This window comes from Bombus fervidus, chromosome 6, assembly GCF_041682495.2.
Source record: "Bombus fervidus isolate BK054 chromosome 6, iyBomFerv1, whole genome shotgun sequence".
NCBI lineage: Eukaryota > Metazoa > Arthropoda > Insecta > Hymenoptera > Apidae > Bombus > Bombus fervidus.
Genome location: NC_091522.1, coordinates 2139606 through 2164468, shown reverse-complemented (window position 1 = coordinate 2164468; position 24863 = coordinate 2139606). Strand labels below are relative to the sequence as shown.

General features: G+C 41.0%; 1 protein-coding gene across 2 annotated transcripts in view; it reads left to right on the top strand.

The window, feature by feature from the left end:
• Positions 1 to 7483: 7483 nt before the first annotated feature.
• Otp (orthopedia homeobox) overlaps positions 7484 to 24863 on the top strand; it is a 30125-nt gene continuing 12745 nt past the window's right edge. The window contains exons 1-4 of one of the 2 annotated variants that reach the window (XM_072006279.1): positions 7484 to 8060; positions 8707 to 9192; positions 14943 to 15083; positions 15922 to 16103. In XM_072006279.1, the coding sequence (XP_071862380.1) occupies positions 9147 to 9192; positions 14943 to 15083; positions 15922 to 16103 (369 nt within the window). In that variant the 5' untranslated portion in view covers positions 7484 to 8060; positions 8707 to 9146. The remainder of the gene's footprint in view (positions 8061 to 8706; positions 9193 to 14942; positions 15084 to 15921; positions 16104 to 24863) is intronic. The other variant, XM_072006280.1, reaches the window with a different exon arrangement.

Genomic DNA, 24863 nt, shown 5'->3' with positions numbered 1-24863 from the left:
ATATCGTCTTCTTGCGGTAATCAATTTCCATTAACGAAGTCTTGGCTCAGTTAGACAAAGAGAGAGAAAGAAAGATGGAAGCAACTGAGGGCGAGGACGAGGCAAACGGAAGATGAAATGGAGATAAAGAAAAACCGAGAGGCGGGAGACAAATCTAAAGAGGCTGTGCCGTAATCGAGTTTCGCGTATTTTTATCTGAACCAATGAAAATTATCAGGTTAGAACTATTCTCCATCCTTGGAGCAAACTATCCAAAACTCTTTAGTAATTATTATTTTATGTCTCAATGAAGAAACGATTATCTCTTGTCTTTGAAAATTCTTTAGTAGATATTGCCCTATCATCTCTACTGATTCTCAACTTTCCAATTAATAAACAAAACATTCTCTTTCTGTGTATCCCGTGCTTGATTTATCTGCTACTCTTTCCCTTTCGTCCCTCATTTTTTTTTTTTTCTCCAGAATATAGAAATTGCAAGGATTTTGCATATCATTTTCAGATCTCAATCACCATTGCAACAGAGTTAAAAAAAAATCGTTACTCGATAATTATGAACATTATCATAAAACGTATCAAGTATATTACACGTTAAATTTAATTAATCGAAAGATCAACGAATATCGATGTCGATCGGAAAATAGAACATTTCTTAGAAAGTTTCAGCGATCTGCTCGGATTCTTTCAGATAACAATAAACAAATCTGGGATAACGAGAGAAGCGTCGAGACGTCCCCGATCCTTTCCGGGAATAGTCGGTGAGTTGAGAAAATTGAAAAACTTCCCGGTAAAATTGTCCCGCCACTAGAACTTGCACTGAACTTAACCTGTCCCTCCGTCGCTCAATACATTCTAAAAACTAATTAAACTTTGGACATACACAAGAAGAGGCCCGACCACAAGTTTCCGTCGAACGATTCTCAGGGGTGGATTAAGCAGGCGGAGTTCTCGTTCGCAAAAATGCTCGCAGCTGATACACCAGCTTCCCACCAGCGAATACAATTACGAGGCTGAAATAATCAAGATCCTGGCACGTTTTCAATAACATTCTTAGTCGCCAATTAATATCAAGAGGAAAAAAGAAAACGACGATAGAAAGTTTTGAAACTTGGAACAATTAATCTTGAAAGCCTCGATTAAAATCTTTTATACGTTCTTGCTTCATTTTCACCGAATAAAATACCAGCAAGCATATAGATTTTTAACAAATGCGTGCATCGTAAAATACTTCCGCTAATCGAATCAATTTATATACCAGACCGTAATCAACCTTAAATCCTCTTCCGAATAAAAACTTTCCAAATGTAAATTTATGATACTCGAAAGTTTCACGCGTATCAGAGGATGAACGTTGTAAACCGGTCTGGCAAAAACGCAGCAAAAATCTTCTTAATGAAAATCTATAATATTCGACAACTTTGCTACGGTGTGATACGCGCGTGTATAAACAAAATCGTTTATTCGGTCAATTCATCATTTTTCCCTTAAAACAACAATCCACTGGATCAACGAGATCCGACCACTCAATTAAATCTATGCAAAATTCACAAACCCGGCGCGAATCCAGATCAAACGTGTAAACTCAAACGAATGACGGTGAATCGGAGAATCGAAAGCCGATTCCGTGGACCGGCTGGTGAGGATCGAGAAGACGCTTGACGGTGGAAAGCAACCGTGAACCGTCGATCGCGGTGAAAAGCGACCTCGCGTAAACGGCGTACACCGGCAGATTCGGCAATTAAGCAAAAGCCGGCCGCGTCGAGTGGCAAAATATTTGCAGAAACGTGGCATCGCCGTTCGGAAACTCGTTGGTAGCCGTAACTGGAATGTGAGATATGGCTGGAACTCGATCGACGTCCAAATGAAGCACGCTAGAGAGTCGGCAAGTGCCTGGTCGGATATTATAGACCTGTGAACGAGACTGAGGGGTGGTTTCCGCGTTAAATTGAAACGCTCGAAGGTAACGTCTAATGAAAGCATACGCGCGGAGCTAATATCCACCCCACTAGAATGTAATAATTTCGGAATGGTACTTGAGAGAGAGTCCGTACTTCTCTCTGCAACAAAGGTTTAAGCACGCGTGTAGCTATTCGGAATCGCGCGCTCTCGTCGTCCGCCAGAATCCGCCTCGCGGCCTGGCACGACCCTGCAAAGTCGACACGGACGTCAGCTACACGATTTATTAAAAAGTTCATTCGATAAACCGTGCTCGGACTGGGCCGCGTTCGCTACGCGTTGATTTCGTTAGTGGGGTGGCTCGAGTTCCGAATCGAAAGAGCGAAAACCAGCCAGCAAAATCAAAATTTGCACTTCGACGTGTTTCGCTCCGCGGTAATTGCGTACATCTCCGCAGTGCTTCTCCAGTGTTGCCTACATTTCAGTTGCGTAATTTCATTCGCTCGGTGCTATTGAAATCGCTTGAATTCGATTGAAATTGGAGGCAACTAGAAGAAGATACGTATGTAGACGTTTTTTTATAGGTTTTACGGAAAATTGTGCTTCAAGTTGTAGTATGGCTTTGTAATTATTAATTTTATAATCGAGACGTCCATACAGTTGAAAAATACGAATGGCGTAGATTTGCTCACAATCGCTCGGTGTCTAGCAATATTACGTAATTCCATGACTCTGTTCATTAACGAAACTTTATGCTCCCTACTTTCATGATTTTATGATAGTAGGTGAGCCTATACGTTTTTCTTTCAAAGAAAGGTATGAATTAATTTGCACCGTTGGAAACTATCAAGAAGGCTGAAGATAGGTGGTAAATTGACATATCGACTTTGACTGACCCAGAATGTGTTTTTCGATATTTTATGATGCCAGTTATAATCCTGAATGGACGATATCGCTGCAGTACGATTCGTCCATATTCTTCGATCAAAAAAAAAAAAAAAAAAATAAAAAATAAAAAAAGAAAAAAAAGAAAAAACGGAAAATTCAATACAGAAATAGGATGAACGAAAGATCGCAGTTATTGCAAATAATAATGAGAGGTAGATATCGTATCGAAACGCACGAAAATTCAACGAATATCCGGTCGGGAGAGAAAGAGAGCACGACGAGAAGCGCGTAACAAGTAGTCTTTCAAGTTGCACGTGGTGGTAATATAATCGGGCATCGGTTTCATGAAAATCTATCGGGCGAAAGCTTTCAGCGATCAACTGTAATCGTGTATAGGCGGCCAGGCATTTCGGAAAACCGGCATTGGAAAGAGTTTTCAAGAGTTCCAACTGGAGAAGTGCACGCATAGAATGAATTTCGCTGGAGGACCATTTCTCTGCAACTGTGTACGTGTACATCCGTGTTTGCATGTGTCGCGTGCGAGTGTGTGTGTGTGTGTATGCACACGCGCGCGCACGTTCACACTCTCGTCCGAGGCTCGGTGTTAAAGAGTGGGGGCACGAGAGCATGTGGGTGCTGTAAGCACAAATTGCCACAAATTGGAGAAAATTGAATGAAGCTTACGGCTTAACGAAGGCACTAAATCCTTGTGGAACGACCTATCTCAACATGCAGCCCATTTTCGTGATAAGTGAGCAGATGTCGTGCGTTTAAAACACTCCATTGACAAATCACGATTAGGCTCCGACCATCTCTCAAACTTCCAAAGAAGCTGTTCTCAGGTGTTCGGATTTCAAATCTAATTTTTAACGTTTCTGGCCAGTCACACGGGGCTCGCGTTTTCATATAATTAAAACTGCACCGTGTTGCGTTCTATACACGTATACTATTTACCGAAATGTTCAATTCAACGCGTTTAAATATTAACTCGTTAATTATAGGAGATGAAGTAACTGGAATGCCAATTTTTTGAACGTAATAATTTCTTTATTTAAGGATTCAAGATATTTATTTGCTTTCAAGATAGAGCGGGGTTCAACTGAAACTGATTTGTTAAAATTTCTAATTTAGAAATGCTTCGGTTGAATTGAGCGAATTGAGCGAAGACACGATTGGCGACCGATATGCATATTCGTTTTACTTTTCTATGTACCGTTCGACCATACTTCTTTTAATAAAACAGAATTACTTAAACTAATTATACCCTGTCCATCGAGGAACCGGTTACGGTAATCGCGTTTAAAGCGTTCGACGTTGTAGACATTGCTGGTTATACAGAACTCCCATAACGGGCGCGATGCTAATATTTTAAAACGACTCGTAAGCGAGTTGATCGTCCATCGTTGATCGTCTAGCAAATCCAACTTACGTTCGGTTTAGAGATCTTTCGGGTAAGTGTAATGCTCCTTCCGACTTCGATAGGAACTTTCTCCTCCCCTCGAAAGGTCGAAAAGAGGTCTTTTATTGGAGTGGCTTCTCCGTCGTTAAAGACGTGACGAGTTCGCCAAGCGATTATGGAGGATTGAAATCGAACAGGACAGAAGGGAAACACGAGGATGACAAGAACGAGTCTCAGAGAAAGAGAGGGAGAGAGAGAGAGTGAGATAGACGCGGAACAGTTGCCTATTTGTAGCGAGCAGGAGACAGACAGTGACGAGAGTCGGGGAGGCGTGCTAGACGTGGAATATGTCTGGCGTATGTGGAGAACCTCGTACACTCCCTCGGGATTGTTATGGGGGCATACCGGCTTCTGGTATGTAATATCAGAAATTCCTGTCTACCTGTGTGTCGCCTGTTGCCCGTGCACGTTGTTCCAATTGGAACAGGCGGGGCGCACGGTGCGTCGCGAAAGTGGTATTACTTCCACAGGCGTGTGGGCCCAGGTGGGTGAGCCTGAGCATTCGCCTTCTGCTTCGTCGAATATTTGGAGGATGAAACTGCACGAGTTCTACGACGGAAAAATTAACTAGACAGAGGACAGAGATTTCGTTTGTCCAAACGAGTCTGTCCGCAGAACGGTACTGTCCCCTTTTTTCCTTCAATTTTGATTTCATACGCCGGTTCGTTGTCAGCGGTGGTTTCGACTTCAGAGAATCGCGGAAATGATTTCTATGCAATTGATCGAGTATTCTGGTTCGCTTATTCGAACGTCTGTTTCCTTGATAGGCAATCTGGATTCGATACTTGAGAAAATGCTTTGGAATAAATATGAGTGGTCTAAGAAATTGGTTACGAAATTAGCGAATAGACAACGTAATAATTTAGGGCGTAAAATTTCCGTTGTTGGATCGAAGTAACGTTAAAAAAATCCTACGTCGGAAAAAAGATAAAGAATTCATGACGCGGAGTCTTTTCGGAAAACGCGTGAAGTGTTACACCTAAAACGAACCTCGATCTCGCAGCACGGAAGGGTAGTTTTAGCCAGAGGCATCGGTAGTCTGCATTCGACACATTGTCAATTTGCCGCTGCTCGTCTCGCCTGTTTAAAATCGATCGCCTACAGGCACATATGCCTCTGCGTGTTTCCGCCGCCCAAGTGTTTCGTGTGTTGCCATTGTTGCAATTCTCGTCTCTTCTATCGTTTAAAGAAACAAAACGAGGGAGGAGAAGGCAAGGAGAAAATTAAAAAGAAATATAGATACTCCGATTTGAACGTTAGTCGCGAAGTTAAAAATACGTCTGATCCAATCGATCCGAGCTACTCGAAATTTTTTATTCTTTCCAGTCGTTGGAAATTCGTTCGACGAATTCTCTGGAAGGACGACAACCTTGATTAAACGATCGTTCGACTATTATAACATTCTCCTTCTGACAATTTATATTTCGAATTTTCCCTCCAAAGGTGCATCGAACCTAGGTAATCGAGCTGCCAGAACACGATCGTAACAATAATTAACCGGTAATCAACTAGTCGCGGAAAGTTAATATAGCTGGTGACCGAGAATAAAAACTGCAAACGGCGGATATTTGAAATATACAATTGCGTTGTAGCCGAAGAATTCCTGTGGTGCGCGCACGAATCCCGCCGTGCATTCTCTGGTTATGTCTGTTTCATTAAACCGGAGAATTCCAGCGTATTTTTGGAACGTAGGAACCAAGCGAACCACTGGTTACACCATTTTCCATGGACAGTCAGCGTTTGTTCGACCACGCACATCGCCGCGCGGCGCTCCAACGTTTCTCGCCGTTTTCGCTCGACTAGTGATCGAATACTATGGACCACCGACTTTAATTATCTTTAATACCATTATCCATGTACTCCCACGAATGCTTGTTTTTCTTTTCAATGATCTCGCGGAATTAAGGTTTGCGCTCGCGCGGTACTTCGCGAATTTAGAAAATCAGACGAACAGATTAATTTCAATATCTAATTTCTGCCTGTGTGGTTCGGCCTGTCGTCGATGAGCCACTTCGAAAGCAGTACGTCTCGGATATTAACTCTACGCTGTAAATTATTTTCATATTAATGCAAGAATGCCGAATAGTCGAACGATGAAGCGTTTCTGCCGTGTTTATTAAATTTCTTTGACATCCGCCCCTTCTCGAAGCAATATGGCTTCTTGGTATCTGCGCGTGGCATTTCTGCAAAATTTGCTTCTTGTTCGAGAGATCGTAATTTGTCTTCGAAATTTTTTATCGCGTTTAATTGTTTTTCCCGCAGTAACCGTCTTTCTTTTTCTTTTTTTCTTTTTTTTTTTTTTTTAAATTCCAGCGCGCATCGATGGTAAGTTGCGCGTGCGATCGTCGACAAAGCAACGACGATTAACTGCATCGTTATTCTGACAAAAACGAATTTCGGTTATTTGTCGACGCGTAGTATTTCAACGTTTATTACGAACTTATTTCTACACTGAAATAACCGTTCCCGGTGACGCACGCCGCTGGACAAGTATGAATTTTCGCATCGACGTTCGGGAAATAAAGCGTTTCAATGTTTCTTTTTCCTCTATCATTTTTCATGCTGCATAAACGGTGCAATTGAATATTTGTAATAACATTTATAAGATAAAAAGACGAAGCATTCGTAGCGAAGAATAAAATAATTTTAATTTGCATCTGCAAATTTTTTTTTATTTCAGCTTGCCTATCAGTAGTTGCACCTAACGTAATTTATCCCGAATATTTGTCACGATAATTACGAATTAATGTCTATACTATTTCTATACTATCATGTAAAATCCAAGAAACATAGTAGCACGAAAAAAAAAAGATCTGCCGGACAAACAACTTACTTACTATTGTAATTCCAGAGATAATAATGGTAATTCATGCACAAGAATTCGTATGTAGATCGTGTAGCATCATGTCACGTCATACCAGGAAGATGCGTGAGGATGCTAATCGATAAGTTAAACACAGGACGACGTTGTAACGCCAGACTACAATACTCTAGCATGAACGTACCAGAGTCTCGATCTACTTCCTTTTAACGCGCTTATAACCATTTCTGTCTGCGCCGTTGCTCGTAACAACCCCTCTCAATAATATCAAATCTTTCTGAAGTCATCATGATTTCAAGTGTTCGATTCAATGCTTCCAAGCATTACACGGTAAACATCTGCCTTGAATCGCGATAAACGGATGCAATAGACAATTGCAAAGTTTGGTCGACTATTCGCATATTTAAGGCGAAGAAAAGTTCAAGAACAAGGTTGCGTCGATAGGTTAGCATAGAAGCGATCGTTGGCATATTGTCCCGTGGTTGACGTTGGAAGCGACACGGCCGACTTCCGTCTTCGTTCGGCGGCCGCTACCTTATAAAAAGGGTAGCTATTGAATTAAAAGGACGTAGTGAATAAAGTGGCCGGGCTACGCGGCAGCGTACAGCCAGGCCAAAGAGGGAAAAAACGCGAAAGAGGGAAAGGGATAAAATACACGGTGGCTGTCGTTGGTGGCGAAACGAGGATAGAGGAAACGTGGAAAAAAAGTTGGAGGAAACGAGAAGGAATCCTCCTCTCTCCTTCGTTCCGTCTGGTCCCGACGCGCACCCTGCAACCCCCTGCATCCACCGGACGCCGTGCTTACCGGCCATAAAAATAAAATTTCAATAAATCTCCAGCAGAGGGTAAGCTAGTGGGGCATCCAGAGGGCGGGCTACTCGCTCATTGGAGCTGCGTCCGTGGCGGTTACCGCCTACCGCAAAACAGAGACAGCTAGACTACAGTAACCTGGATAGAGTTTACCTCGGATATGGACAGCCCCGCCAACCACCGTAGTCCGTGAGCAAAACTCTGCCACTACCGCTTCTCGATTTCCTTCCGTCGTTTTTGTTTTCTTTTTCTCCATTTTTACTCTTTTCCTTCATCCCCCTCTTCATCCGCGAGACTTCGTTCGCGTATACACTCTTCTCTTTTCCTTCGTCATCTTCTTCTTCGTCGTTTGATATCGCTTTATCTTTTCTTATATATTCTTCTTCCCTCTTTTTGTCCTGCCAATCTGTCTCTCTATCGGTTCTCCAGCCGCCTAACATTTCCCACAAAACGTTACCGGAAGTACGCCGATCTCATTGGACCGCTTCACCGATCCTTCGCCCGTCTCTATCAACCCTCCACGTAGACCCCTATTTTCACAACTTCTAGCCTCTCCAATTTCCTCGCAATGTTACAGATTAAACGTCCAATAGACCGAAACTTTTACTTATCGAAAGTATCTTCCAATCTTGATCATAAACGCCAAGTACTATCATTCGCACAACCAATCGTCAGTTGTTTTCCTCCGGCGAGCCATCTCTCCTGCCAAAACCCAGTTTTACATCCGAGAACGAGGCATTCTTAATTACTTTAAATCGTCAAACTTCTCGGATCATCCCCAAACATTTGCTAAGTTGGAAACGCTGTTTCATTCAGGTATACGTATCGTTTGCAGGTTGCCCTTTCGACTAAGTACGTTCCTGACGGCGTCGGCGAGTCTGAAGCACGGCAGCGATTTAATATCACGCCCACAAGCCGGGTACAGGAGCGAGAACGACGTGGCGCGTGCAACGGGCGAGAAGAAGAGGCCCGCAAAAGGGTGTTTCGCGCGACAGAGAGAGGGACATGCACGGCTATCCTCGGCGGTGGGGGAGCTCGGATATGGCAGCTAGGCAGTCCGCTGTTTGCCTTGCTGGGGCACGGGCCGTTCCATGAACACGTCTCGTCGTGTATACCGCATCTTGTCGCGTTCTATCCACGAAAAATATTCGCAATATCCTTTCGTTGTATATACCGTTTCGTAGCACGGAACTTTCGAGGGTGGCTCGCGGTGACACGCGGATTTTCTGTAACCCCGTCCTATCTGTGTCGGGAGTTGCACTCCCTGGGAGCGGCATGCTCAACAACATCTCCGCCGGCGGTTCGGTACACGGTATTCCCGGTAAGTAATGACAGAGAGGTGCGACCAAACAGTTTTTCACTCCTCGACGAATCCCGTGTGCTGTCGCTTTTGGAGTATTTTTCAAGGAAATTTACGTGGCGAACTTTCCATCGCGCGATCGCACGTACAATAGCTTTCGAAATCGATTCTGTGAAGTTGCACAATTTTCCAGGATGCTTAGTTGGAGGATAATGCTAAGTAGAGATGTTCGAGGGTCTGCTGAAATTATTTTCTCGTTTCGTTGTTTTGTGGTTTGATTGTGAAAAGTGGGGAATAACGTCCTTTGTGCTGTGCAAGGGTCGAGATTGGTTTGGCCATCTTTCGCTTTTTTTATTCCTAAGAAAGGCTATGACATTGCCTGACTTACGTGTTTATGGTAATTGAGTTTAGCATGATATTTCGTCGTAGTCCTTGCCACTTGAAACCTGGAGGATCAAAGATTTTTCATCGTTTTACGTACAAGTCCTTTTCGGTTATTAAATATTCTATTTGCGAGGACGATGATCTGTGGTGACAGGTGAAAAAATTATTTTTTTTCTCTGTTCTTCAAACGTGTATTCTAAAAGTGTGGCAGCAGAATATTTTTATTGTATCGAAACGTTGAGTGGTTTTGAAAGTAACGGCGGCGAGCAACGAACGGCTTTGGAAACTCTGATTTTTAATTGTATAAGTTTCATTATATTCAATAACTTATTCGTGAAAAAGAATTGCTCAACTGAATTCCAGTTATCAAAAGATAGGGAAAAATGTTAATATCTGAGTAGGTTAAGAATGATATTTTAAGTAATAAACATTATTCTTTTGCATAAAACATAATTGAACTTAAAAGATTGAAATTAAGACTTTATAACTCTCGATTATTTTTCTTGCATAAAAATCTCCTTTCATTAACGTTTAAAAAGTAACATTAGCCGAAAACATGGAAACGTCAAAAATAATACTGCCATTTACGTTTAAAGGGTTGTTAATTATGAAAGAACGATTCATATAATACTAACCACTAAAAATCTGTTAAAAAATAAGCAATTCCACGCTTCTGATACCAAGCGTCCTGAAACGTACAATCGCTGACACATTTAAGCAATTATACTTGCGAATTATATTTTATTCGTTACCTTAACTATCCGCGTTATAGTATAAAATATTTATAAACTTCATGAACAATAATATACTCATTCGATTATTTATTTTTATTGTGGAACGTCGAGCTACGCTCTGAGAAAGCTCTGTCCGACGGCGTGCGTTCCTTTATAACTACATATATGCAAACTATCCAATGTCAATTAAGAAGATATAATCTGAATATTTTAGCAACAATCTTCATTAATAATTAGTCAACGTGCCTCCTTCCAAGAAATATTTGCTACTGAAATTAATTTATTTTGCTAATTGTAGTAATAATTAGTAACAAAATAGATGCAAATTATGCAAAATATTTGGCTCGGCGCCATTCAAATATGTTATCAAATCTTTTCGATCCTGCCAGATACGTAGTATGATATAAAAAATCTGGAATCGGTATGAAAAATTTCTACATATTCTATCCCATTTCTAATGGTTCGAACATCGGTCAATGTTTGTATATTTATATAAAGCTCTCAGATTTTGTAAAAAATTTTCCAGAAAATCCGAAAGATCGACGAAATACAATCGCCATCCCCATTCATCCCCATTCATCCCCATTCATCCCCATCAACGATCATGCAGAAATTATACGTCGCGTGCATCAAACGCCATAGTCAATCTCGGTTTTCCCTGTCGAAAGTCGCGGTACACACGCGAAACAGAAGGGAAAAGTTGCTCGAACGATAAAAAGGAAAACTTTGATTCGATAACACGTGGCGGACGCCTGTTCGCTTCTCTCCCGCCCAAGGAAACCGCTTCTCGAGTTTGATGACCTTAATTACTTCAACGCTGATTACATTAGGCGGGAAGTTAAGGAACGATTTAGAGTTGGGACTAGTGGTAGAAACCGAGCAAAAGCACGACGTGTCGGTTCGGTTAAAGAACAATTAACTGTCGATTTTTGTCGCCACGTATAACCTCCTTCGTCTTAGATTCATTTATCGACACATACAAATTTTTTCCACTAAAGATATCCAATATTTTTAACACGACTCGCAAAATATTTTTCCTACCTAGGTTTTTTTTTTTTTTTTTTTTTTTTTTAAATCGTGACATTCTTTTTTCACAGAGACGCGACGACGATGAAACAACTTCGTTGAAAGCGTTAATCTCATTTAAATATTACATCGATGCATTAAGAATATGTACCGTTCGTGATTTTTCATGCCTAAATGAATATTAGTGGATCGAGTAATGCGATTTATAAATTTATTGATCGAACGTTGAAGAGGATTGTATTGTCAATCGTCGACTTTTTAAACTATCATTAGTGCATGCAAAATATCATTCTTACGACGTGTTGCAGTATCGAGACTCGTTTTATCCTTTTCCTGATTTGTATCAATAAGAAAGTAAATTAAGAAATACAACGCTTAAAAGAAAAAGCAAAATATATATATTAGGTTGTCTGAAAAGTTTTTTTTGTTTCATAAGATGATAATAGACGAACAACAATTTCTGTTATATATTATTTTATCGAATTAGGTATGATCTATTTCGTCGTGCTCCTATTATTATGTTCCTGCATAATTCAATAAACTAATATAAAACAAAAAACATTGTGCATCTATTATTTCCTTACAGAACGACAGGAGCTTTTCGGACAACCTGATATAAATGGAAAATAACCATACGCAAGTGGATTCGTTGTCTTAGGGTGCCATCCTTTTAATTCGATTAAATAATCCGATAATCCGAACAGATAGAATAGGATTAAACAATGATTCTTAGCGTTAATGAGAGGCGAACGGTAGCGAAGCAAACAAAAGGTTGCAGCACTAATCCTCGCGAAACGGCACTTTCGCACTAATCGTATCTTGTTTGCCAATTTTTATCAAAACTCGCCTCGACCAATTAAGCGAATTGAATTTGCTAACACCCGTATAGATTTAATATTTATTTGCCCCTCTTTATTTTTTGTTTCAAATACCTTTTAAATTTAAAAGAATCGAAACTCTCGTTTGTGATATTGCGTAGCAAAGGACGAACGGTTCGCGACTTTTGCGACACATACTGTTTCATTCTTTATATAAAATACGCTTTTTTTTTTTGTCGCCGATTCAAATTGATCTTGATCGAGACGAATTAAATTATACGGGTCATGGCGCGGATCGCATAGTGACAATTCAATTCAACGCGCTCTTTTTTAGTGCAAGCTTCGCAGCTGCGGCACAAAATTGTTGGAAAATTCATGGAAGAATCCAGTATCGGCGTTCTCTCTTTCTCCCGCTTTTTTCATCCGTCGTCGTCGTCTCTCTCTCTCTCTCTCTCTCTCTCTCTCTCTCTCTCTCCCTCCCTCCCTCTTTTTATCTCTCTTCACCGCTCTTTTCGCTGAAACAAAAATCCACGATGAAGAGATCAAAGGAACCTACCGAATTTTGGATGGGCGAGAGCGACGATGCTCATAAATACCGGGTCTTGACCAGTAAAATCGAAATAAAATCATCAAGATCCATAAAAATAAAACGAAAATAAAGAACAGTCATAAAGTTCATTCATACGGAGTTCCCATTGAGTAAACGGTTGCTGCACGCTGGTGGTCGCCGAGGATCGTACCCTTTCTCCGAACCATGCTCCTCGACACTTCGAGACGTTTTCCACTGTTTTATGATCCTTTCGATTCGTCGACTGCTCCAACTTTTTCCATCATTTATAATTCATACACGTCGAGCATGGTGTATTTTCATGAATTTAATTTTCGAATCATATCGGATTTTTCATTACTTCCCTCTTTCTCTTCTTCTTCTTTCCTTTCCATGTTAGAGTGATTTGTCATCTATATGACTTATAATTGAACGAAAAGCGAAGTGAAAAATAGAAACAAAATAAAACTTTGGAGATAATTCTATCGCGAATAATGTGCACGATGGAACGCAAGAAATTTCCAAAGTCATGGCGGACGATTCACAGTTATGGTTATGAAACATTTTGCAGTCAATATTCATCAGATATACAAATTACATTAATACGCGTACACGATGCGTGAGATATCGGTCCGATAAAAACGATTGGATTTTGCGCCTGAGATTTGCATAACTTGGTAAAAAGCGCGATGATTGTTCGATCTCTCGCGAAAATATGCGGTTCGATCGAAATTTTCTAACTATTGCCGCGATGTTTTCAACACCAGTTCAAATTCCAGACTGTTTAACGTTATTATGCGTGTACAGTCGTATTAAGCATTTTGGATACACGCCGGCCCAAATGCGCCGTATGAATCACTATTAGCTGACCGGATTATAAAATATCGATGCAAAACTGCCGGGCCGGTCAGCGTGTTTATGAAACCAATAAAATTCCTTGGTTACTATATTATCGTTCCAGTGTAACGCGTGTGACTTCATAACGTTTGATGTACGATCCGACGCTTAATTAACAGCATCTGTGATATCGAGAGGAATGTACTAACTGCGACGATGATCGCCTGCCTAATGCAGGCGACTTACCATCCAGTGATTTGAGAAATAACAGAATATTCAGGAAAATTTTATAATCAATTTTATATATAATGTGCCCGTTATAATGTGTAACGTTATTGCAAGCATAATAATCCAGGAAATAAATTTTTGATTTATATAAATCTACTTTCCAACGGAGAGAACGTGGTTTTAATAATTCTTTCATTGTTACCCAATAGCATTCTTAGACTCGATGAATCTTTAAAATTTAATGTTCCACTGTCTATTTAATATCGTTGGTTTGCTGGAAGATAACTAAAGGAAGCAGGCTAGAAAACGTTAAAGTAGAAAATGACGAACTATTCAAACGGTTAATAATGAGAACAACCTTTTCGTAGAATCTGGGTACTAATGATGTCATAATATCAAATCTAATCACATCAAATATATACGATGATATATTTGCTTACTATTGAAAAATAATTAAAACGATCTTTTTTGGAGATTGCATAATATAATATAATGCTCTATTTGAACAAAATTATCACATTTCCAACAAAGAAAAGTACTTCGCTTCTAGGATTAATTTTGCAGATGGGTAATCTCAAAGCTGAAAAATTTTTAAGTACGTTACTCTCGTCACACTCACCCCTTATGTGCCGTCTAAATTTCAACTTAGTTACAGTTGTTCGCTACAGCTGTACCGAACACGATTTTCCCACTTCCTCTCGATTGTTCCTCGAGCTGATCACTCGCGCCATTGTTTATCGATACTCTGAAAAATATCGGTAGATCAGCCTCTTGGAGGTTAGAAACTAGTTTAGTTGATTACGTAATCAGGTTTGACACAGCACAACGACGCGCGATGGCCGCGCAATCACCGTGTCCCCTGTGCGGGTGTTTCAGTCGTTCTCCACCCACGCATTCTAGAAATTTCCTACGACCATGTAGCTGTGAGTGTCCGCGCGCGTGAACACGTGTCCGTGTACGATGGCAGATCTCGATGTATGTGTTTGCTCGCCTAGAAGCCAGAGGCCGGTGACGATTCTCGCACCTTCGTGCTAAGTGGTCCGTGTTCCCCTCCCCACCGACCACTCAGCTTCTGCTCCTATACAAATTTAAACTACATAGAGCAGAAAAGGGAGTGAGCACGACGAGGGGCCGGTGGCGGCCGCGGAGTAACAGAAAACTGTAATGGCTCGTTTTTTTCGCGTTTCGCGTTCGCAGGAGCGAAGGATCTTCATGCGCAGGATCTGAAGAGGCACGAGAAGTTGGACGGCGTGCTGGGAGTGAATTTGGGCACCGGATTGTCTGCCGGCAGTGGCCTCACGCTTCATCAGGAATTAATCATGACGATGCCTGGCACGGGTAAGCGTTTTACCGTGTTCGAATGTGTATTCCCGTTTCTTTTTTTCTCTTTCGTTCTTTTTATTATTCGTCGACGGCCAAGCCCTGATACCGTTTCCCTGTAAAATAAATTCTAAATTTCGCTTCCTCGCGTGCAAGCTGTTGACGGTACACTTGGCGCGCGAAAGTAATGGAAGATTGTATCGAAATCGGCGAATCCAGTGTCAGGGTGAAGAATTTGAAACAACAAGTCCGCAGGAATAGGATTATGCTGATGATGAATTGAAAATTTTTAATAATTCTTATTAACAGTGGACTTATTAAAAGTGGAACTTGTACAGTAGAATTCCATTTGTTCGAACTTCTCAAGGGACAAATTTATATAGTTAGAATTCATGTAACAAGACTCCAACGATTTTATTAAAAAATCATGTAATAAAAGTTCTCGTTCACATAAAGTAGATTCAACCATAAAGTGGAAGTTTATTTAATCAGACACTGGCCAACATTTCGTTTAAATAAACGCAGTCTATATTTAAAAACGGAGTACTACTGCTGCAAAAAATCAAAACGGGAAAGTGTATAATGCAAGAAGAAGAACAAGATTTTATTCATATATTTTACAAATGATCATTCAGATTCCCCAAAATGCAACGAAAGCCTATACCATTTCTATTATATAATTACAAATTGATCATTATGTTCGCTGTACTACGTTTAGCGTCAGTTCCTCCTAACTCTCTCAATTTCACGGATTCCTGATCAGCACACTTTAATTTAGTCGAATTATTCATAATTAAACGAAGGCAGATAGGTTTGATTGAATTGGACAGATTGAAAAATTTATTTCCTACGATAGGAAACGCGGCTGCGATTGGACAAGGTGATGACAAACCTGCCAAGCAGAAACGGCACCGAACGAGATTTACACCGGCCCAACTGAACGAACTGGAAAGGTGTTTCAATCGAACACACTACCCGGACATCTTCCTCAGGGAGGAGATAGCTGTGAAAATTGGCCTCACGGAAAGTCGAGTACAAGTAAGTTTCGTAAACCATCATTACAGTTTGACGATATAAACTTCTGACGAAAAAATGCTTCAAACAATATTTTCACTTTTGATCAAATGCTCGAATAATTCTGAGAAAACAGCCGAGGGTAACGAATTAAACACGATGAAATTCTTATCCAACAATTTCCCATAATATTTCAAGCAGGAATGCCGGTTGCTTGATTCTACGTCGTTGTTTGAACAACAAGAGACACGTTTAATAGGCATAACTAGGTGGTACCGCGAGTGTCTGAAAATCAATTTCGCTGGCCTACCGCGGCTTTTCGGATTAAACTGAAACTTGGAGTAGCGTTAAGCCTTCACCCTACGGGGTCTCGAATTTTGGTGGACTTCGACTTGCTGTGAGGTAACCGCAAAACTTTCTCGAAACTTTCCCTGTCTCTGTGCGTACGCTAAATTCAAAGATCATTGGAATAACCGGGAGAAATTGCACAAGAGATGACGCTACCGAAATTTCAATCATTTTTTAAATACCATCCAAATTTATTCGTATTTATTTAACTTATCCAGAAGAATATTCAAAAAGGATCTAAATCATGTAACTAGAGTATCTAAATATTATACTCTATTGTGGGAAAATAATTAATCCTTTGTACATATATAAGCATAGTATCTGTTGCACTAATGAGATATTTAAAAACATGGAAGCGTGGACCGAAGCTTTAAAGCGGAAATTGATAAAACCGATATTCGAGTCTTGACCAACGAGATATGGTTCGCGCTCTTCCCTCTCAGTCAACAACTGGCTGGAGCTTTTTTAAGTCTCCGGGGCACGTCTAGAAAAACGAAGCTAATAGAAATTCATGAAAATTTTATTCGCAACTCGGAAGCGTCAGTCAAGCCGGGCGTCGTGCTGCATATCAAACAGTTTTTGCTCGTCTTCTTTTTCCCGTGTCCACATGCATGTGGAAAATGGCATGTGTGCGACGCTCCTACCGGAGTCTTGATATTTTTCATACGATGGTTATCAGGAAATTCGTTATTACGAACGTTAATCTCGCGGTTCCATGACATCACGATCGACGTGCTCCAAATATACACGACGACAGTTCGGATCGTTTAAATCCACAGATTATTTTCGTCTACTAATTTTCTTCGTTCCTCGGTCAAACGTTCACCCCCCCCCCCCAGCCCCACCCCGCCCATCGGATCAACCGATCGCGTAATATATCCCCTAGAATTTCTTTCGTTCTTGCTCGAACGTCTTCTCTCTATATTCTTCGTCATCCCTCCACTCGAGAAACGTCACGATGCTTTCGAGCGTAACGTAACTTCCTATTGTCGAGTCTCCGAGCCTCGAACATCCAGTATAATTATTAAAGAACGAAGGAAATCACTAAACGGACGACGAATCGGGGGGAAATGGAGGGGGAGAGTCGTCGATGCGAACGAGAACTCGTCGCAAAGCTATACCTCGAGACGCAGGTAGATACGCGTTGGAGAAGTATCGCGGACAAGCCGGCGAGAAGAGGGGAAAGGAGGGAAAAAGAGAGGAAAAAGAGGGAAAAAGAGGGGAAAAGAGGGAAAAAGAGAGAGGGTGATCCGACGGTCGGTGCTCGGGGTTGCTGGCTGCCTAATTGAAAGAGGTTTTCCATGGGCGAGGGTAGACATCAGAGCGAACGAAGCGTTTCCAAGGAAACCCGGCGGCGGGCTCTCGTGTGGAGAGGGCCTCAGGCACCAATGGGGCTGCTAGGGAAAGGCGCCGGCGCCCAGCGTCGCTATACTATCGAGCGTCGCTATCAAAGATTTCTTGACTCGCCATGGCGGACCGCCGTTCAACATTTTTACGAGGGCTGGGACACCCCCGTGGATGTGTCGGAGTGTGTCGCGTGCACACGTGGCTCTTTTGCACCCTGTGCATCGCGAAGGTGTGACGCACTCGCTACGATTCATTACCTATTAGCGTTTTCGCATTTTATTTCTTTAAACGGAGATGGTTTTCGATTAATTGTGATTCTATGTCTGTTTTGCGAGAGAACGGTAAATATTTGCTTTCCTGTTTACAATATCGACTCTTTTCAGTTCCAAATCCGTATACTTTTAGCAGAATTGTTACTATTTATTTGCGATAAAAACAGTTGCCTCGAACATTTCTTGGCTACAAGAGAATTCGATAGAACGATTGTTGTAAACGTTTCTCCAATTTTAAAGCCGACACTTTCAGAGCCGCAATAGCTTTTACGTGTAGCGATACACGTAAACATAAGCTACTTGAGAATTTAACCGATCAACTGCATTGTTAGAATTTTTTGATACTTTTAATATAGAAACACGTAATTACTGCGTACTTGTTCGAAAAACGATTAACCTCGGTGGCTTTATTTCTACTTGAGTCGTGTAAAGATCTTATCAAATATCGCCAGTTATCAAATATCAGCAGTTTATGAATAAAGTAAGCAGAAAAACGCGAATATTCAATATTGCGATAATACGAAGGAAAAGGGGCCAGTCTTTACTTTCTAACCGGATAAGATTACTTCTAATCAATTGGAAAGAGGAAGAAATGCTTTACAAGTAAAACTATCAAAAATTTCGCAACATACACGTACTCGTTTCGTATAACGAAGGAACGTTCCATTCACCGTAAAAAGAAAAAAGAAAAAAAAAAGAAAGAAAAGAAAAAAGGAGAGGGAAAAGAACGATAGCGAATCAAACAATTGGCGCGAGAATCGTGGAACGCGAGCCGCTATTAAATTATGTTCTTAACCAGGTAATTGGCGATACCAAGAATCGCCGAAAGAATACTTCGCTTATGAAGTTTGCAGAATTTCCTGCGCGAACAATCGGGACTTTTTAATCGAGCGAAACAGAGTCGGAACATGAACGTAGTTGCGAGGTTACGGAATGGATCAGGGGAACGGCGTCGGATGTAGCTAAAAATTAACCAACGACCGGTTTTAATGCGATGATAGCGTTGGCGGAGGAAGAGCGCGAGCGAGGAAGAGTTTTCTAATTACCAACAAAATACTTGAAATAGTGTAATGAAATATTACGATTTATCGATCTGTTGTAATTTATTACTACTTGAAAAGAGATGTAATTGCCGTTTCGTCTCTAATTGCTGTTAATTATCAACTATTACATTGCTTGCACGATAACGCATTCGTCGGAACTGCTTTACAGTCAACAATTACTTCGATGCGGCATCACGTAGCCAATACCCAGAATTATGCGATGCATTCAATTAGTCGTTAATATAATAACGTTTTCAATTGTGGCACTCGTTTAGCGTGACCACGGTCAAGCGACCGGTCTCTGTCTGAGATAAACATCGGCGATGCAATTTTTATCGTGATAATCAGAAATTTAATGAAAGCGAGGCCAGTTCGTATGAAAATCCGTCTCAATCAGCAGCAATAAAATAATCAAAAGCCGCTAACTTTATCGTTAAAAAATTCACGCGCCCCTCTACTGACCTTTCACTTGGTTTAATTAGTAGTAATGGATGTAATGAATTATACATTAGACCGACTTTTATTATTTCAAATAAAATATAAATACACCCTTTATTTGTCCTTTCTTTCATTCACTTTGCTTATTTCCCTTTCTCGCTTATTTATTTCCTCTGTTCGTTTGCTGTTGGCGATTGATCCTCTACACTCTACCAATGACATTTTCTATATTCCCATACGAAAAAACGAAACGCAACGAGATAGAAAGGAATGAACATAGAAACGGAGAAAGGAGATACTCGATACTCTTTCACTCTCTCTCTCTCTCTCTCTTGATTCGTCCTACGATTTTCGTTTCTCGCGAACCATTGTCTGTCGCGGTCGATCTACCAACCCTCCGATCCTACGAATATTATATTGGAAATAATAAAATCGTGGAGTGCGTTGGCGCGCGACATACGCATTACGCGGGTGTCCAGGGAAAAATGCCGCATCGTCGAGCAAAAGTTCGACGATATTCGAAAATTATTCGTTGCAAAACGGCGATTCGACGGCTATAAATAATTTCACAGCTCTCGCGGATGCGCGAAAAATGCCATCTGCGGGGAACGTCCAAGGGCTTTTTTTCATCCCTTCTCGAAACCCTCTGTTCGCGACCAGGGGTCAATGGCTCTTTTTGTGTGCGCGCGCGCTCGTTCGCTTACACGCTCGTATCGTTTCAGCTCTCGCGTTTCGTTACATGATTTTAGAAACGTATACACAAACGCACCGTTCCTTACCGTCAATCATCTCTAGAATATTAATTAACCGATCTCGATGCTTCAAATAAAGCTCAATCATTCCGGCGGTGCAGCGATGAACATGTCCGCCAACCCGTACGTGATCGTATACGCGCGCGCACACGTGTGCCCACGTTCAGACAAAAAGCTTTTTTCAGCCAGACATTTATCGCGAAGCCGACAGTCTATTTTCGGGGACACGTATTGGCGCTTTACGGTTTTAATTACGCGTATTTTAATCCGCCCAGGAGACATTTTCTGTTTCCAGAGCGGCAACCGCGGAACGAGCTTTATTAGACCTGCACACAGCCGATTTAAATTTAATCATAATGAAGAGGCGATTAAAATTGCAATCGTCCACGGAATAGAACCCATAGCGGCGAGCAGTTAACGTCTGCTAACAGGCATTTAACTTAACTGCCTCAGGTAACTGCCCGTTTCTAGGCTGAAGGGTCCTTTCGATTACTACTGCTCAGAAATTTTATGGGACACGATCTTCCGTCGATAGCCACAAGCTATGTACGAAAGCTTCGCGAGCGACAAAAAGTAGGAAGAACAGAAAAAAAGAAAAGAAAAAAAGAAAAAAAGAAAAAAAGAAAAGAAGGAAACAGGGCTCTGAGAGCGAATTGTTGTCGCTGAACTATCCCATTATACCGATCGCTCGTTTTCCGTCCTTTCGTTGTCCGTTTACCTGTCCGTATCTCCCGAAAAAGTATTTAAACGTCTTAATCGTGGATTAATGCTACGAACGAATACAATTTCCAAAGGAAACGTTCAGATTTATGGACCTGAACTTACGACTTTGTTCTCGGAGGTTTGTCTCTTTTTTCTGATGCATTCCTTTGATAAAAATTATCTGCCGCGATACCGCTTTTTTTTTTTTTTATCGATTCGGACAATATTTAACAATGCTAAGTTATGACGTAAACGTTTCTACAGATGTACCTTTCTTAATATTATATTTAATACTTAAGATTATATTTGAATACTTAAAGTTTGAACAGTTATCTCTTCTATTATTCAACAAAGTAATAAATAAAATTTGAACGTTACGACGTGAACGTGAATCTGTGCAGATGTACTTTCATTGATATGATCCAACTGCAGATCATGTTTGAATATTATATTTCAACTCACTTGGTTCTTCGATTACACGAAAAATAAATTCAAATAACAGATACTGAATTTGACTATGAACTTCGGTGCCCTAATTAATTTCGGGAAATGATCGAAGTTTGAATCTGTGTCTACGTCGGCTAAAAGTCACATATGCCGTTGTGAGAGACGGTGTATGGTGGCGGATGTTGGGTATTGCTTTCAAAGTATCCCACGGGAGGTGGACGAATGGCGGTGTCATTCGACCATCCTTTGGGACAAACAAGTGACTGCACCGAGGGTAAATGTAGTTCGTTATTGTCTTGTCCTGAGAAATGGGAAATGGTTTCAATGTACACTCGCAGCAGCGGAAAGCTTGCGACGCTTGAGACTGAACTTTCTTCGATTTATACCAACGAAATTTACGATTCGCGCTAGCGATTCGAATTTAAACGATAAACCTACTTCAACGAATAAAAATTTTCAATCGTCATCGTTCGATTAATATCACGTGACACGTGTTGAGGGAAAAGGATTATTCAAAAAAGAAAAAAATACGCAAAAGGGCAATATGGAATTATGGCCTCGCATTGGCGGGCATTGAATCGAGTATCGAAAGCCAGGTATGATCGATATGCAATTTCCATCTGCAAAATTTCCGCCCGTAAACTATCACTGATCATTTACCTGGATGCGTCCAGCGTATAACCAGACACGTGTACGCGGCAATCGAGTGTTTTACGATGGCGCATCAAACATGCGCGCGTCAAGTTTCGCCGCATCGCGAATCACTCTCGATCACGGTTCTGTCCCGTGTTAAATCACTGCCACATTGTTTCTGGCCCGTCTGTAACGTATGAACGTCATCGAACGAATATCGAATACGCCCCGGCGGCGAGACGTGTCCGGAAAATAAATCAACGTCCTGCTCGAATAAGAATACACTGGGACAACAGACATTAGTCTAACATTAGTCTAATATTAAACATGAAAAATGTTCGCGTTTCGAAACATCTTTAAATATATTGCTAATATCCCCCTGTGACAAAAGTATGGTTAAAATATAGACCGTGGTAAGTTTCTTTTTAGGTAAATAAGAAAATATAGTCCTCTGTTTAAGTTTACCATTCGTATGAAAATCTTGTACAACATTAATTAATCGTCCAACATTAACAATTACAACTTCAATCTACGCACGAGTTCTGCTATAATATTAGCATGGCTACCGTTATCTCACCGCGAACGCAACAAAACAGAAAGCACAAACGTCAGCAACATTCGTGGAAATAGTAAAAGTTCAAAGAGCACGAGATGCCGTCTAGTAGCAACCCCCAACGTGACAAACGCTTCAGCCTACGCGACTCGACGAAGATTCAACGCGTCTGCTATGCAGCAGCCTATGCATTTTAAGGGAGGGGTGATTTTTAATGCCGTATAAATATGCATAGACCGCGATATTAGCTCTTACGTGTCGTCGGCCGAAAAATATCACGCTGGGTACTGAACGCACACAGCTGTAAACGCGCACACAAACGAATCAACTCGTACGAACACGCGGAGAGAAAAGCATCCCCGTGTACATATGCGGCGGCTAGGTATGGAGGAGAATTGGGGTTCTCAATGGATAAACTATGTCGCAGCAATGACCCTAGGGAGCATCATCTAACGCCCATTTTGTTATGACGTCTACCGGTCCTGAATAATTTCACACCCGCGAAAATACACGGCCTGCTAGGGTGAAACCGATCGTCACCCCTCCAAGTCCACATCTTCGCGCTTAACTTTCAGCCATACAAGATGCACCGGTTCAAAACTAGCGAACCATCGATGTGATTTTAGTAAGAGTTTCTCGTGCAATCTTACGTTCTTTAGCTTCTTCATTGAATTATTATCTCTTAATTAAGATCAAATCAATTTTAATTAGGTCGATCGACGAGTAGGTTGTGAAACTTTTCAACAATTCAGATAGTGATGAATACTAGTGGACAGAAGGTAAGCTCACAGCATGGTGGGATTGATATTATAGAAAATGATTTATACGTCTGGACTTATCGTCGAATTAAAGTTAACCGGTTCTATCTAAACTTTCGTCGTTGGATTCGCCACTTTATTATACAGTAGCCTATATATAACCCTTTTGTGATATAATTATAAATATGCACTCTGTAATTATGTAACACGATGAATATTTTGTTCAGAGAATTGAAATTTAACGAACAGTATATTGACAAATTTGCAACACGTCTGTACTAGTAAAATAGAGGATCGGATTGAAACATTGCGATTCTATACGACGCAATTGATAGATCGTTCACCGGTGGAAGTATAACGGCATACAGATTCTTGCGAGCGCACTTACTTCAAAGGATAAATCCAATTCCACGAGCAATTCGGGCTAATTTCATGACAGGCATCCTAAGGTAACTATATTGCATCCGTGAAATAATAATAAAGTATAAATGGATCAAGTTTACGGTTCACCGTATCTGCGAGAGCCGCGAGTATGCGTTTTATCGGTAGTTGCGCAACCTTTATGAGGTTACCCGCACTACGAGGAAGAACGTGCATCTCTTTACTTTAACCTTACTACCGGTATCTCGAGACTGACTGCGAGAAGTGCGTGTGAAAGCTCGTATAAATAAATACAACGATATAACAGAATTTTGTTATTCATAGTACGTTAACTGTACCGAAAAAAGTATAGGGAGAAATATTTAGAATCGACGTTGTTCGAGTTTGGGGGTGATTCTCGAATTTTAATTCCGTCGTGACGTTAGATCACGACGATCCACTAATGGCGCAACGAAAATGTCCCTCCTGACGACGTAACGCAACATGAAACAGTAGGCGGTCTGGGTAATGCGTCTTGCCACCCTCGGACAGGAGCCCGACCACCGTCATCAATCAGGCTCGCATCGTACCAACTTATGTAGTATTTATTTTCATTAAATATTAGTCGCTTCCACCATCAGGCTGGATCCCATCTTTTTCCCTCTTTCTTTCTTTCTTTCTTTCTTACATATATAATACATAGAATTTTTTTCTTAAATTAAGCGAATTAACAACGAGATCGTAGCTGTCAACGATCGAACGAACAAATCGTATTCACGAACCGTTGGAAAATATTGGTCGAGCATTGATTGAAATTGAAATTCAATATTAACCGCGTGTAACTATTTTACGATTTTTAATAGATTTCGAGAACGAAAAAAACAAGAACATCGATCGAATAGTCAAATGTCCCGACCAGCTCTGGAATGAATACCATATATATAGAAAATTTTCGGTTATTCATTGTCATTTTATAATTGCCGGTTTGACTTCTAATGCTTTGATTAATTTCGTCGTGTCTAAACTATCGACAGTAAGGCATCGATCCAGTTTCGAAAATAGCTACGTCATTCGAAATTTGACGTATCGAAGACTGTCCGATCAGTGATTGTCCGTTTCTACTTGGCGCGC